This window comes from Osmerus eperlanus, chromosome 2 (genome assembly GCF_963692335.1).
Source record: "Osmerus eperlanus chromosome 2, fOsmEpe2.1, whole genome shotgun sequence".
Lineage (NCBI taxonomy): Eukaryota > Metazoa > Chordata > Actinopteri > Osmeriformes > Osmeridae > Osmerus > Osmerus eperlanus.
This window is the reverse complement of record NC_085019.1, coordinates 22,905,460-22,920,988: the sequence shown is the minus strand read 5'-3', so window position 1 is coordinate 22,920,988 and position 15,529 is coordinate 22,905,460. Positions and strand designations below refer to the sequence as shown.

Sequence of the window (15,529 nt, the reverse complement as noted above, 5' to 3'; positions counted from 1 at the left end):
TACTGCATTGAGTTGATTTGTGATGTAAAGTGATGTAATAGGACACCTGTGTGTGGGTTTAAAAAGTAAATGTTTAAAATCGTATTTTAGTGTTGTACAACATGCTATAGTCGCTTAATATATTAATACTTTAGTGAGTCGATTTAGTTTATTTTACAACTCTTGCAAAAGTTTGATATTTTATGTAAAGGCTTACGTGAGTCCTACAGCTTTCAAATCTACAGCCTGATCAATGATGACTTGCGTGTAGTTTATCATTTGGAAACCTGCGTTTGTAAATATCCGGATGTGAGCCTGTGCTTCTAACTGAAGTCTGTCTTTACTTATTCCATGCAGATCTTGTTTTTAAGATTCAGTGCTGGAATGTAGCGAATTAGGCCTATGTCACTTGCTCAACTTGCATGGGTGGAGTTTTTACAATCATGACTGCAATGTTCCAGTTGTGTAAGGATTGTGCATACAGTGGGACATTTTGTCAAAATAGCATGCAGATGACTTTCAGCATCATATCACAACACTATGGCTTTAGCTAACTGTGTTACAGAAATTACGCAGAAGTAAGGCAAATCCTATCCATTGCTATGTTAACAGGCAGCTGGTTGAACTCAAACGCAGAACATAGAATCCTCGTTGTGTGGCAATTGATGAAAATATAAAGACTTAAAATGAGGTTAAATTAGGCCTACTTCCAAAACTGAAGGCGCATTATTAGAGATGGGACCCATCAAGGCGGTAGTCGAAGCGGCAGGAGATTCAGCTGGCTTGATGCGTAGAAATATCTAAAAAAAACTGTTTTTGTGTCCCTCTTATTAATCAAGAGCATCGTTGGGTTGCAATCTTCTCCTTGGAATACATCCTGATCCACCTTCATCCTTGTTTACCTTTTGTATCTGAGCATTGACTGAGCATTTTCATTCGCTGCAATGCTATAGAGCAGTCGTTCACGGTCCCCGCTACAGGCCATATATCAGACCTATAAAAATCAAAGCTGCCTGATGTAGTATTTTATTATAGTATTAAACTACCAAAAAAGTTCAAGTAGTTCTTCCATAAAGGCAGGGCATTGCCACGCACTCATGTTTAATGCGCTCGTTAAGAGAAATTACTGTTAATCTTCCAATAAAGCGTTAACATAGTATTCTACACCAAACACAATTAGAACTAGGAGAATAATAAAACAGCCACGTGAGGTAGGACTTCTCACATTTAAACGCTGAAACATGAAATAACACTAAAGGTCTGGCTGTAGGTCAGTATATAAACAACCAGAAGAAAATATTTTGGCGTTAGTTAGATTTTCTTGAGGCTATCAGACAAATAAGATATAGGCCTGTATTGAATAGAGCTCATGTGTTCAGTGACAATGCTCTGAGAATATTAATTTGATGAAGAAAATTATGTTCTCACTCATTTTGTCAACCATTATTTCCTGTGGGCTATGCATTTTCATACGCAATGTCCAAGGGATGCATAATTTAACTGGATATCCGACAAACGATAGATGTAGATATATGGACGCTTTCCCATTTTTCATTTTGCATATTGCATAAACAAGACAATTTACTTAGAGAGGAATATGTGTACAGCTAGAAAAGAGAGTCCCTTGGCGGATTGATTTACGCTCCATTGACTCTTTATCAGGCTCACGAAAAAAGTCTGACCAATCATTTCGCTCCGAGCTCACAGCCTAGCAACCCAGCTCTACTTTGTTCGCGAGCGAGTTGGAGGGGAGACACGGAGTGAAAAAACATACTTGTATCTTACACGTTTTCCATTCAATGAACCGTGTTTTGTATAATGTCCGATAATGTCCATTTCTGGAACTCTGAGCAACTATTATGTGGACTCTATTATAAGTCACGAGAGCGAAGATTCGACATCAGCAAGGTTTTCCAATGTACAATACTCCAATACCAGGCAGCCGGGAGTTCACGGTGAGCATCCCGAGTATCCTTCTTGTAGCTTTCAGCCTAAACCTCCCGTTTTCAGCTCGTCCTGGAGTCCCTTCAGCCCCCACACTTCAAATGGGCTTCCCGCGGTCTACCATCCTTACATTCCGGCTCAGCCCGTGCCTTCCACGGATACCCGATATCTCCGCACTTGGCTGGACTGCGCCCCGCGCCCCGAATCCCTCCCGGGGCAGGGGCAGGTCAAGATGGAGCCGTTGCTGGGACACCTCGGCGAGCCTCCCAAAATCGGTGGACATGAGTATATTTTGGAGTCTTCTTCGGCGAGGGAGAGGAATTCCGGCCCAGGCACCGGATTCGAAGACAATAAGGACATTTGTGAAGGTAACGAGGACAAAGAAGGGCCAGATCAAAGTAAGTTATAAAACGAGGAAGTGAACAGTCAGTAAAGCTTTTAATGCTGCCATAAAATTCGGAACAAAGACAAGGCGAGTCATATAGGCTTGCGGTGCCAAATCTGCCCCCACAATGTGCATCCAGGTTTGCTTTTGTATCAAACAGTAGTTCATATCAAAAACAGGTGATGATATATACATATCCAGGGTGATGGATAAAGTCTCGCCCTTGATGTTTTTCTGACACAGGCTATGTTTTAGTGAGCTTTAACGTGCGCAATGTTCTCCGGTTTCTGATGGGCCAGTTGGTTGTGGAATATAGGTTTTACTGCAGCTCTTTTAACTCTGAGTTGTGTGAGTTTTGGCACACAGTCTCTGCAGAGAGCAGGTTATCTGCGCTCCATTGCCCTTTAGTGCGGTTCATTTTGTCAGCAGCTTGTTGTAATCCAGTGTTAACTGTGAACATGCAGCTCCTCGAAAAAGTCTTCTCCCATTCAAATAAATGCCAAGAGCCTCTCACATCAAGTTAAATTGGACCGTACTGAAGGAAAGGGCTTTTAAATCTCTCCAATGTGTTTTGTGTAAATAACCTTTAGCTTTTTTAAGCACGTTCACGGAGTGTTATGTTAAAACCGTTAATGTTGTTATCCAGAAAGAGATGTGGAATACGCCTACGACTTAGTTTTCACAAGGGTTGTGGAACTGGCGACGTTTTCTGGAAATAGGTTTTATTAATGGCGTTTCAGGGCTGGTGTGTGAGCAAGAGTCTGCCCTTTATGCCACAAAATAAATCTGAAACATTTTCCAAGTGAGACTCCAGTCAAGGATTTGACAAGTAGGCTCATCTGTCTGAACTCGTGACATTCGGTGGAGGAGGTTGGCAATCGGTGTTCTCAGTGACACACCATAGCAATGGTGGCGTTATGGAAAATACGAATGTTGTCTTCTTTACCAACAGTGCTTCATAAGATCATGCTTGAAAATTAATCACGTCTGTGGTTGGCCAAGAAGGGAACCCATTCATGCGTGCTAGCCTATTTGACCAAGGCAGCCCTCTTGAATTATAGCAAATTTAGTGTGTAGCCTATTCTATGCGCCAAGTAAAACGCCCCGGTCCCCATGAAGCAGAGAGATTACGATAAATATACTTGAAACCTGAACTAAATCGGATGGGTCAGCATCCTGATAGATGGTCATTCGTGAGACGCCTGGGCAGACGAGGAATCGAACATTGATTTTAATCCACGAAATGGGCTCGCGAAAGCGCGAACTCAAATGGTTGGTGCGCAATATAATTCCCCTTTGTGTTGCCATGGGCGGCATTCCAGGATAAACTACGAGCAACAGCAATGAAGTTGAAAATTACACGTCCCTCTTTGTGCTCCTGGCGACTAGTGAGAGAAAAAAAGTTATTGCCCCTGAAGTTTATAAAGTTTAAGACCAAACTAAGTCCTCATTAATTGTGCCCTGGTTGTTTGAACCTACTGTGAAAAGGAAAGACCATCAGATTTAGGAGACGATCAATATATGAGAGGTTTTAGACTGTTTGAGCGAAATTGCTATGAGGCATTCTATGATATTGGTCTGTGTTCCTATTATGTTTGCATACAGCATTGGTAACAAATACACCACATGCCATGGTCTTTTCTCTTCCCTCCCTCATGATCATCCAACGACATGACCCTCTTAAACTTATGTTGTTGGGGATTATGTCTCGGAACGTTCTCCTAAGTATTAAGATGGCAAACCTCCCTCACCGCCATGTCCGAAGGCCGTAGATGGTTTGACATGGTTATCAATCAACCCCGGGGGTTGTCAATCCTTTCATGATAAAAATAGGATTGCGTCATCAGTTGGAAGATATTGGAGACAGTTGATGTGGTATTAAAGTGCGCATTTTGGGGCGTGGGCCAAGATTGGATTTCTACATGTAGCCTGAAGAGAAGTGCGGCTAGCGTGATCTTCAGTAGGCCTACTAGCCCTCACGTGCACCCCCTATAGATGCCCGAATCCATTGGCCAAAGCTATAACACCTCGAATAGGTCTGCTCGTTATGGGATAGCCAGCACCGAATGATTTGTCATTCAGTGACAGGCGAAAACCCTGACTTCTTTGGGGATGAATGGCGAGAGGTGATTATGTACTTGGGGAATGCGAAGCACCACTTTGCGTGTGACAAAGCTCACTTTTACCTCCAGAGCCCCGGAACAGGTATTTGTGTCGACTCTCGGCTGCAATCGATCCTTAAGAGTAATCACGCTCTACTCACTTCCCACTGTGTCCAGGCTCTGCATCCAGGGCCAAATACCCGTGCCAAAACAGTACATGTAGCTAGTGTTGAGCCCATCTGTGAAAAAGTATAAACGCCTTGCATGCAAAAAGATCTGCATTCCCGGGCAAACCACGGAGAAGAGGAGGCGTCTCCGCAGACATAGCCTACCCTAGGATATAGTTCCCCATAGCAATTTCCCCGAAAAAGGAGATAATCCACAACCGCTTTATAGGGGGACTGCATTTTTGTTTGGGCAAGGGTCTGAGAGTGTAATAGCGCGTTCATAGTTTGGATGCTTTTGGTTGTCTATGGGAGAGCGCAAAATAGCTTCCCTTCACAACCTTGCACTCTCCAGTCCCTAATTGCATTCGTCTGAGGTCTCGCTACCAAGCTGAAGGGTGGGGTAGTCATGACAACCGAGGTTTTGACAGAAAAGTAAGGCACAATTGATGGGAGAAAGAGGGATCTGTAATTTACAAATCAAACCATCTCGTTCAGCTGGTTTAAATTTAGACTTCATAAACACCAAAAGTAACCGAGATGTGGTTGTTTTCAGTGGTTATAAATGTAAATCCTGTTCCATGCAGGAAGTAGGTATACACATAGGCAAGGGCCTTCTTTCAAGGTAAACAATAAGCAATTATTTCCAAGGTCACCTTCAGTTCAGTGGAGGATGCAAACTGGCCCAGTCGCCCATTTTCACAATTAGGTTACAAAACATGTTAGGTAATATTGTTATGGGATATTGATTTCATAATAGCCTACCCTTTCTAGCCACTATATTGCCAGGGACATCCTGTTTATACGCATGCATGTGTCTAATAGGTTAATGATGCCATTGCCATTGCATACAGTGCTATATTGGAGGGGGTTGTCTTTGCCACTGAATAAAAGTTTTCATTCTGGTTTTCTCTTCTAGGTGACCCCTCTGCTAACTGGTTGCATGCCCGGTCTTCTCGGAAGAAGCGGTGCCCCTACACAAAATACCAAACCCTCGAGCTCGAGAAAGAGTTCCTCTTTAACATGTACCTCACGCGTGACAGAAGGCACGAGGTGGCGCGCTTGCTGAACTTGACGGAGAGACAAGTCAAAATATGGTTCCAAAACCGTCGGATGAAAATGAAGAAAATGAACAAGGACCAACCCAAGGAATAAAGAGAGACTGTTATGAGAGCAAAACCTCCATTACAGAAAGCCTGCTTTTCCCGGACTTCTTGCCCTAAAATGAACTGTATTTGACTAAGCAGGGATGCAAAGCGCTTGTTTATTACGCTGTATTTTTCATATCCAAGTCAAAAACATACACGTTGACATTACAGAAAGGCGGACAAAGAGAAAGAGCCCCCTTTCAGTGTAGAGAGGAGTGACCGACGGTTCTTTTGCGAGCACTACTTTTATTGCTTATTTATTGCTTTACGCATGACACCAACGCTTCATCAGGAGCGACGCAAAGGTGCTGAAACGTCGGTTTCATGTGATCATTAATAAATAAGAGGAACCGTCGGTGTTAAATATGTGTGCGACGTGAATTTTATTCAGTTTTGTTTATTTGTTCCCTCCCTCCTTTGAAATCTCAAGATAGGATTGGTGATGTTGACTAAGGGGAATGTTTTCATTATATTATGGGATCAGTTGTGGAAGCCTGATCAAGAACATACCTGCCATGTTTCTGTGTGATTCAAATACAAAAGACATTACAATGAAGTTCTGATATTAATACATATAATTTGTATTATGAATAGGATAAGGTTATCGATCTTGCCTTTAGTGTGTTCTTCCTATTTGTCTAATTATCATTTGTGTAATTATGATTATTATCTTAATAGTAGCCTAGCCTACACCCTTTCACTTATCAAAGTCACAAAAAATCGTGTCTAATTGAATTTATTTATTTGTAGACTTATGAAACAATAACCAATAATTGTATGAGCCTATTCCTTATATTTTTTAGTGTGTAGCTATATCTGAAATTCATTGTGGGTTAAAAGTAACGTTTACAAGACTTCCTCTCTGAATGCATGTTCTTACCAGTAGATTGAGAGGTGGAGATATAGCTTACACCAACATTGTTTACCTGTGACTATTGCTACAAATGTATTTTGGGGTCTGATTGTTAAACCTTAATACGTTTAATAGTAGACAGGCTGTAGAACATCACAAACAACTGGGTACCGTTTTGAGATGGGCCCCCATTTACGTCAGGGAATTTCGACAATTAATACGGTCATGGCCGTGAGCCACGATTCAAGCATAGGCCTACATTGGGCACACACCCCTGCATAAACAAACAACCCTAGAAGGTTTCTGATTTTAAATAACTGTCACGGATATAGCTGAAATGTGTTTTTATCTTCACAGAACACTTTCAGATGGTTCTATTAGGCGTACAAATAGTTCTAGGCTAAAGTTTTGTTTTAGATTAAATGTATGTCTATCCATAGGCTAAAGACTGGAAAGGCTCACAACAGTTTGATTTCCAATTCAATTAGTTGTAAGTGAATAGTCACCCATTCAAAATACTTTGTCAAATACTCATAATATGCTTTTAGTAACTGCAAAATATATAGGCCTACTTCTTTTTTTTATTTTTGAACCAAGATGTCACATTGTCCAATGTCCAGAGTAAAAATGTTTACATGGTTTGCGCATGCCGATTATCCTAAAACGACATTTAGTTTTGTAGTTATGTTTGTGTGTTTAAGATATGAAATGTATCTAAATATGTTTTTGAATGATTTATAATTTATTGTAAATACGCAAACCCTTATTTTGAATCTTAAGTCTAAATAATTATAGGCCTACGTTGGTAAGATGTGACATCAGACTGTAGCCTTATTAACAGATTTATAGACGTCGTTTTACATGTTTGAGATATTGTTTACATGTTGTTTAGAATATGTGAGAGGTTACTGATTTAGCAGTTGTCGATATTCCATTATGTCTACTTATTTGTAGGCTGTACAAATACTGTTTCACGAGATGCTATTATGCCGACTTTATAGGTATTCTAAATTATAGCAGAAATGTTTTCGAGGCCGTATGTAGCCTATGGAGCTTGGTGGAAATTAGATCTCAAGAAAACTTGCGCCCGAGCTTTCATCTCACGTATCATCTCAACTGGACATTTTACTTGTAATAACTTCTGCAGGATCTGCCGACTGATTCCAGAATCGCCTCTCCTCCAATTGCTTGTTTTATATATATATATATAAAATTACCCTGTTGTGTCCCCTCATGTAAATTGACATCAGTTGTGTTGTTTAGCCTTGCAATGATGGCACTGTCGATGCTGTTTTCGTATTAAATGAGTTTACATTAGAACACTGTGTATTCACTTTGCATTGCTCTTGAGAACTTCGAGGAATGTATTTGATTGCAAAAATCCTAAATATGTGAATGCACGTCTAGTTTAATGGAAGTTGACAGTCGTTTGGTCATCAAAGGTAACAGCATCATATCAGTTCAGTATTGGTCGCTAATTCACATAATATGACCATGTGCTTTTCTCATAAGAACAGTTCAGATTTCATTTAATCTTTGAGTATAGCATGTGTTCAAAATATGTCTAGAGCTGAAAACATTCGTTTTGAATTTTTGCTTGAAGCTCAAGGCGCCAATTTGACCAAGATTACACTGCACGAGGCCCTCTCGTGAAAAAAAATCATTACGAAGCGTCAGTCCAGTGGCAAGATAATTTCGCAGTTTATCAAGCACACTTATTTGGCACAATTAGATTTTGTGTATTCTTTAACACCCTGTTGTCGACTCGGTGTTAAGAAAAGGAAGAAAACAGTCGTTGTTTAATTCATTTCTCCTAGGCTAGCCTTTACATGCCTGGCAGAAAGCTAAAGCTGTAAAATGACCCGTTTTCGTCAGTCTATCCATGATGAACATTTGGAAATACAGGCCTATATGAAAAAACGACAGTCCCTGTGGGCTACCAAAGGAAACGCCGTTCAGACACATACATTTGAATGTTGCATCGTAGATGGTGAAGTTTATAAAGGGAGAAAAACACAAAGTGGAGTTTGAAACGTTTTATGTGTGCGAGGTTGGGTAAGTTTACAATGACCTATCATCTGATGGTCTTCTCTGGATCAAACATCCTGTACCAATGAATCATATTTTGAAGCTTGAGCCAATGATATGGTCTACAGATGTGCTCAACAGACGTATGAAAATGTAGCACTCAAGCACATGTTTATGTAATCGTGTACAATTATTCCTGCATTTGGCGCCTATATTAACAGGTCCTATTGCTAACAGGTCTGGGTTTTGGCATGGCCAGGGTCTCTGATTTAAGTTTTTTTTTTGCGTGTGTTGTTTTGGCATTTCAAAGAGGAAACAAACAGTGAAGAGGATGTAGGTTCTTGCTTGGGGGAGGAGGGGATGGGAAGTCGACTGTCATAAAAGAAGAGAAAGAAAATTCAATGCGGTGTGCCGCAATAAAAGAATATGACTGCCATAAAACTTTATAGGGTATAAATTTCTGAAGGTTACGAACTAAACGGCTGTAAAGCAAACATGGTAGAGAAGGGCTAAATGTTCAAGTCCTACTCAATATCCGCCTGGAAGTTCAGCAATCAGAACAATCCAGGATACCTCCACCGGTGACTGAATACGTTGTTCCTTTTTAGATTGTCGTTCTTGTTTTCTGCGTTTGTTAACGGATTCCGCGCGAATGGGCGTTTGTCCGAGAGGAGGTCTGGACTTCGACATAAATGGCTACAGTCCAGTGTTCTCGGCTCTTCCTTTTGTCTAACTTCCGAGAGAATCCTGGCGGCCTTATAGCGGGTCATAAAACGCTACAAAAAGATTCTGGCGAGACGTCTGAGATAGCGGGACCTTAATGTGTTTACAACCTCGAGCCAGGACTATGGATTCCAGTTTTGTGGCAGCCTAGTGAGGCCTTTTAGATGTTTAGGTCGTGGAATTGGTTGCAATGGTTTCCAGAGTTGAGCCAGCTGTCTTTTCCAACACTGCTCCTAAATTTACATTTAAACACAATGTGGTGTGCTTATTGTTTAATCAAACTACATTTTCCTGTCACGACTATAAAAACGGTTGAGAATCTCGATTACAAAATGTCATACATTCATATGCTATTGAATGACGTGTGTGTGTGTGTTTTGTTGTTTTTGAGCATTTCACGGATTTAAATCATTCAATCATTTTTAACATGGTAGGCAAATAACAACGGTATTGGTTAGTTTTTTAATAATTTATAGACTAACATATTTGTATTGGTAAACTGCAAGTTGTGAAATTAAAATTAGATTAAATAAAGCAAAAACAAATATTTAGGTGACTTTGTCATGTTTGCTTTCTTAAAACGTAGACAAAGCTAAATATAGCTTACCACAAGAGAAATAAGACACAACACAGTGTAGGCTATGAGCTACAGGCATAATGTTTAATGTATTCTTCATTACGGCAATAATAATAATAATACGTTTAAAGATACTACATTAATAATTATATACATTATGATAACAATAACATCGATCTAACTGTATCACCACCTCCACCAACAACATATGATAATGATATAAATGATAATAATCATACTCGTTATTAGTAGTATATATATATATATATATATATATATATAAATGTATTAGTTATAATATGTTAGTATTATTCATCATTTTTAGTCTTTATATTAATACTATTACATAGTATATTAAAAAGACTATTAACGTAGCCAGTAAAATGAAGTTTGTAAGGATACTCATACCACAATATCAATGAAAAAAATATCAGATACATCTCATAAAGTCCAGTATATTTTGTGTTAGTAATCATAGTCCATCCACACAATCTCATAGTAATGTTTAGCGTACTTCTTTTCATCAGAAATAAATAACAATTTAATTGTGTTGTGTTGCAAAAATACTAAGTTTCAGTCTTATTTACGTTCTTCAAATATGGCTTTTGATTACATATAGAGTATATTTAAACACCCTCATTATGCCGGTTTATGTGTCGTGTTTATAGAATCATAAACCGTCGTTAACCTGAAATGTAGCCTGTGGCGTATCTCACAGTGATCTCTAGGTGGCAATGTTGCTCCACTAAAGAAATCCGTTTTCGTGTTTTCTGCCCATATCCCGATGTCAGCTGGAAATACGGACAATCCACTTCACACAGCTAAACTTGGTATTTGGTACTGACTCAAATGCAGGATTTCAGGGGAGGCAAGAAGATTAGTATCGTATTCACCCGTAACAGTGTAAGCTTTTAAAAATCATGACGAATGTAAGAGTAAAAAGGAGCTCTTCTAGAATCTAAAAGGACTAAAACTTAATATAAAAATATTCAGGTAGTCTAGAAGACGTAGGGTATACAAATTATGTATATCAGAATGCTTTAGGAAGGATTAAGTCTGCACTAGCCAACACAAATCGTGGATAATATGTTTTCTGTGGAGTTACAAACAGCCGAGGGGTCAAATAATCACGAGGCTGCTGATTAGGCTGTAGGCCTTCGATTTCAAAATATATTAGGCTACATCCTTGGGTAAACTTCTACTTCAACTAGGACAATTCATATTCGCAGTTAAGAATGATACTACGCTATTGGTTTGGTAAAAGGAATATCAAAGAAGATTAAGCCTACAATTATCGTTTGCTGTTAGCAAGTCAACTCGAGTCGAGTTTTTTCAACTCGAGTTTTGGCGTTGACAATATCTTGATTTCACATAGGCATCATTTACTTGAACGATATTTTATATCTCGTGGTTTGAAAGAAAGACTTAGGTTTTAAAGAGAGTGGCATATTGTACTCTATAGTTTGTCAGAATGATTACAGCCTTTAGCGATTGATAAAAAATGAATCCAACAGAGACTGTTTGTTTAAATTTGCTTCCATGATAACTTTATTACAAATACATAACATGTACAATTCATCAAAATGCAAGAAAAAAACAAACAAACAAATAAACAGAAAGCTATACTAATAGCCTACTTAAAGTTGGATGGTCACAAGTAGCCTAACGCTTACAATTTTCTAAACAATGCTTAAAATGTAGTTTTGGATTCATTTTTATGTTTTAGTGTATTATACACCTACATATGCTGTACATTAGTGACACATCTGCCTATAAAAATAGTCTGAACACTTAACATCTATTCTTTTTTTCAATTCCGTTCACACAACAGCATTGCGCACTCATTGACAATAACACAACACAGCTCCAACCATACATTAAAACAGATAGCCTGCTAAGGATACCACAATTCTGCAAGTATCAAACCCCTGCATAACATTGGCATGTCTTTCGGCATTATAATAAATAACCTAGGCTGATGAATATTCCTACATGAACAAATAGTTGGATAACCCGCTGAAAAAAATATTATAGGCCACAATCTAAACTCTGATTAAGGCTATGTGACGTGCGGGTCTGTATGTTACTCTCTTTAGGCTACATTAGGCTATTATTCTGTTAATCCCATTCAACAACATTTCCGTTTTATTAGGGTAGCCTATTAACGAAAGCAACCTTTCCACAAGTTCTTCCTGGTTAGTTATTCAACAAATAAGTCAGGGTTAAATTATCAGATTTTATAATGACAGTCTGTATGGAAACGCAACTAAAATGACAATTAAATACTTGAATATTTCTGCATCGATGAAATTGCTCCGAGTGAAGCATTTATGGCTTTGGTCGTGGAACCTCGTAAAATCTCAACAGCTTTTTTGATGCACGGTGTAAACAACAAACAGCCCCGGCGTTTATAGCATTTTATAGTTTGTTAAACCATTTACAACCACTTTCTCTATTATACCACAAGTGGTACTCCTTTCAGACAGCTTCAAAGCTTTATGAATATCATATTTATAAAAATACGATGATCAAAATGTTAGATCTGACTACCTCGTTTATTTTCCTATACGTCTTAGACGTTGGCAGAGCTTTGGGAAGTTGTTTTAGAACAGCAATTACATTTATAGGACTTGTTAAAACTGATACCAATTAAGTCGTGTACTTTCACAATTTGCCTGCGCGACCCTGACATTTTCGTAAAACCGGGGCTCGCTCACCTCGTTAGAATTTAGAAATTAATGAGTGAATGTGCATCCCTTTAAGTTGCCTATTAGCTTCATGCTAAAATCAATCTATTCGGGAGGAGGTTTAGAGTGGGTATGTAGGGGTGGGGTGGCATGGGGGGGCAGGGTGCTGTGTGATTTGATCTGATGCAGAGCGGCAGATTTCTCATTAACTTACCCGCTTGAATATATTAATGCGCATATTCTTCCCTCCTCTCTCCCTCGAACACCCCTCTTCCCCTCCCTAGTCCCTCGCTCCCTCTCAGTCTCTCTCCCTTTCTCATTTTCTCCCTTTTTCATTCTCTCACTTCTTCCATATCGGAGGCGCGTAGAGCAGGGTCCGTGTGGGGATGCGAGAAGCCAATGGGATGAGGACCTGATAATAGATGCAAATTATCGTGAAAAGACACCGCAAAATATGAAACAACTCATTTGCAGCGGAGTAAATCACAGAAAACTGTTTGTGAACTGGCACCTCATACCGGAATTGTGATGCAGGAGCAGAGGATACGATTTTATGGAATCGGCATCATTGTACCTTCAGCTATTTAGGGTATTTTGAAATACAACAGTATCTTAGTCCATACATTGCTAACCTGCTTGGGCTCTTTTTTTAGACCCAACATCGGTCCTTTCGAGCGTTCGTGTCTGTACAAACACTAGCAAGCAAACAAAATCAACAACAACAAAAGATGAGTTCATATTTTGTCAACTCTCTTTTTTCCAAATACAAAAGTGGAGACTCTTTACGTCCCAATTATTACGAGTGCGGGTTCGCGCAGGACTTAGGGAGTCGACCCACCGTAGTATATGGACCCGGCAGTGGAGCAACTTTCCAACATCCCCCTCAGATCCAGGAGTTCTACCACCATGGCGCGTCCACACTCTCCAGCGCCCCATATCAACAAAGTCCCTGTGCGGTAACGTGCCACGGAGAACCGGGTAACTTCTATGGGTACGACGCTCTCCAGAGGCAGACGCTTTTCGGAGCGCAGGACGCGGATTTGGTGCAGTACAACGATTGTAAACTTGCTGCTGGTGGCATCGGTGATGACACTGAAGGGACAGAGCAGAGCCCGTCACCGACGCAGCTTTTCCCGTGGATGCGACCGCAAGGTGAGCCCCCGAGCTTGGTTTGAAAACACTGCTTAGATCGTGGAATGAGACGCAGCTATTGTGGCGAAGAGAGCTAAACCTTTTACCGTCAACCGAAATGAGAGTTTAGGCGCATTTCCTGTGTGCAGCAGGAAAGACAGTAAAGCATTTATTGTTTTATGGTGTTCAAAACTTGTGAATGAGTTTACAGTTTAATTACCCCACCATATAGAAAGAGGAAGAGGACTGTAGCTTTCTTCTCCATGTGTGAGCTACCAGCTCGCAGCTGATTCTCTACTTCTCACCCCGGTCAAAGTTTTACTACTAGCTTTTACGACTTACAGTGGTTTCGGGGATTATGTTGCTACAAGGTGGCCGATCCCCCCAGGATTGACTTGGGCTTTATGGTCCCACTCATACTGCCTCGAATGTATGTGGAGCTGTGTATTGCTACGATTTGGTTTATAGTGAATAATATCATGCTCATTTAGCTCATTCGGAAGTCGATGAAGCGATACTAAAATACTAGAAAGTAGACTTTAATGTTAACCTGGGGGGTAGCCAAAGTGAAACAATTGTAGAATTTATAGCTTAAACCTAGACCCTGAAGGATTGCTGGGAATGTGGATGAGCATTTTGATGTAGAAAATATGAACAGGATTGCTTGTCTATATCCGCATGCGTTTTCTCAAACGTGCCCCCTCTTTTGCCAGCAGCTGCCGGACGGAGGCGAGGCCGCCAGACCTACAGCCGCTACCAGACCCTGGAGCTCGAGAAGGAGTTTCTCTTCAACCCCTACCTGACCCGCAAGCGGCGGATCGAGGTATCGCATGCTCTGGGACTGACCGAGAGGCAAGTGAAAATCTGGTTTCAAAATCGGAGGATGAAATGGAAAAAGGAGAACAATAAAGACAAATTCCCCAGCAGTAAGTCCGAACAGGAGGAGATCGAGAAGGAGAAGCGGGAGAAGGAGCAGCAAAGTGCCGGGGCACAGTCGTCCGGTGAAGACTGCGACAAAACCAAGCAAATGTAAAAAGCTATAGGGGGGATGGGGAGTTTGAATCAGGACCACGGAAAGGCAGCATTGAGAGAAAGAGAGAGAGAGGGAGAAAGAGGAGGAATGAGGGGGATTCAGCATGTGGTTGTGTTTCGCAAACATGGCTTTGGCGAGCCATTCCACGTTTTAGATGAACGTCTCTACACAGTGACTTAAAGGACAAGACTATTATGTTGTTATTGCTGTCTGGAGACAAAACAAAACATTTGAACGGGAGAAATGAAGCATTTGTACTTTTTAATCTAATGTCGGGAAAATATTATAGCGTTTAAAAAGATAGCCTCCTTACCTTGTGGAACAATTATCGTGAAATATTTCTAGGCTATTGTTAGAATTTTATCATTAACAATTATCTTTGGCAGCTGTATAGTTTTTAAGTTAAATGGTGCACTTTTTACTGTTATCTCTTCTATGTTATGATGACGTAGCAAATAATGAATTCCAACAACATGAAACTGCCTATTTATGCCGTAGTATTTCTCTTTCTACACTTGTCCTTTCTTAGTTCATTTGTTTTAATTGATGGTCTTTCTTTCTTGGGTAAGCATGCGCACAGTGCAAAAAACGAATAAAATAAAAGAATAATAAAAAAGTATTTCATGTGACCCCTCGTTTACTGTGAAACAGAATGTGCTGTACTTGTGAATTAGTTTATGGGGGACTTGATGATATGCTTTTATGTTACTTCATCACTTTGTTCTATTGTCTAAAACCTTGAAGCGGCGTAAGAAAGAGGACACAATAAAGTTTA

At 40.1% G+C, this 15,529-nt stretch overlaps 3 protein-coding genes across 4 annotated transcripts in view; 2 read left to right on the top strand and 1 right to left on the bottom strand.

Moving 5' to 3' along the window:
* Positions 1-15,529, bottom strand: part of slc16a6b (solute carrier family 16 member 6b) — a 233,383-nt gene that overhangs the window by 48,600 nt on the left and 169,254 nt on the right. The window lies entirely within an intron of this gene.
* On the top strand, positions 1,686-7,895 carry hoxb9a (homeobox B9a). Its single transcript, XM_062481537.1, has 2 exons — positions 1,686-2,321; positions 5,494-7,895. Exons 1-2 carry the CDS (start codon positions 1,808-1,810, stop codon positions 5,727-5,729), a joined length of 750 nt encoding a protein of 249 aa, XP_062337521.1. The 5' UTR covers positions 1,686-1,807; the 3' UTR covers positions 5,730-7,895.
* Positions 12,948-15,373, top strand: hoxb8a (homeobox B8a). Of its 2 annotated transcripts, none has more exons than XM_062481609.1 (2): positions 12,948-13,742; positions 14,438-15,373. In XM_062481609.1, the coding sequence occupies exons 1-2, from the start codon at positions 13,319-13,321 to the stop codon at positions 14,752-14,754; spliced, it is 741 nt and encodes a 246-aa protein (XP_062337593.1). In that variant the 5' UTR covers positions 12,948-13,318; the 3' UTR covers positions 14,755-15,373. The 2 variants fall into 2 exon arrangements, with proteins under 2 accessions (XP_062337593.1, XP_062337586.1); XM_062481602.1 differs by having other exon boundaries at positions 14,435-15,373.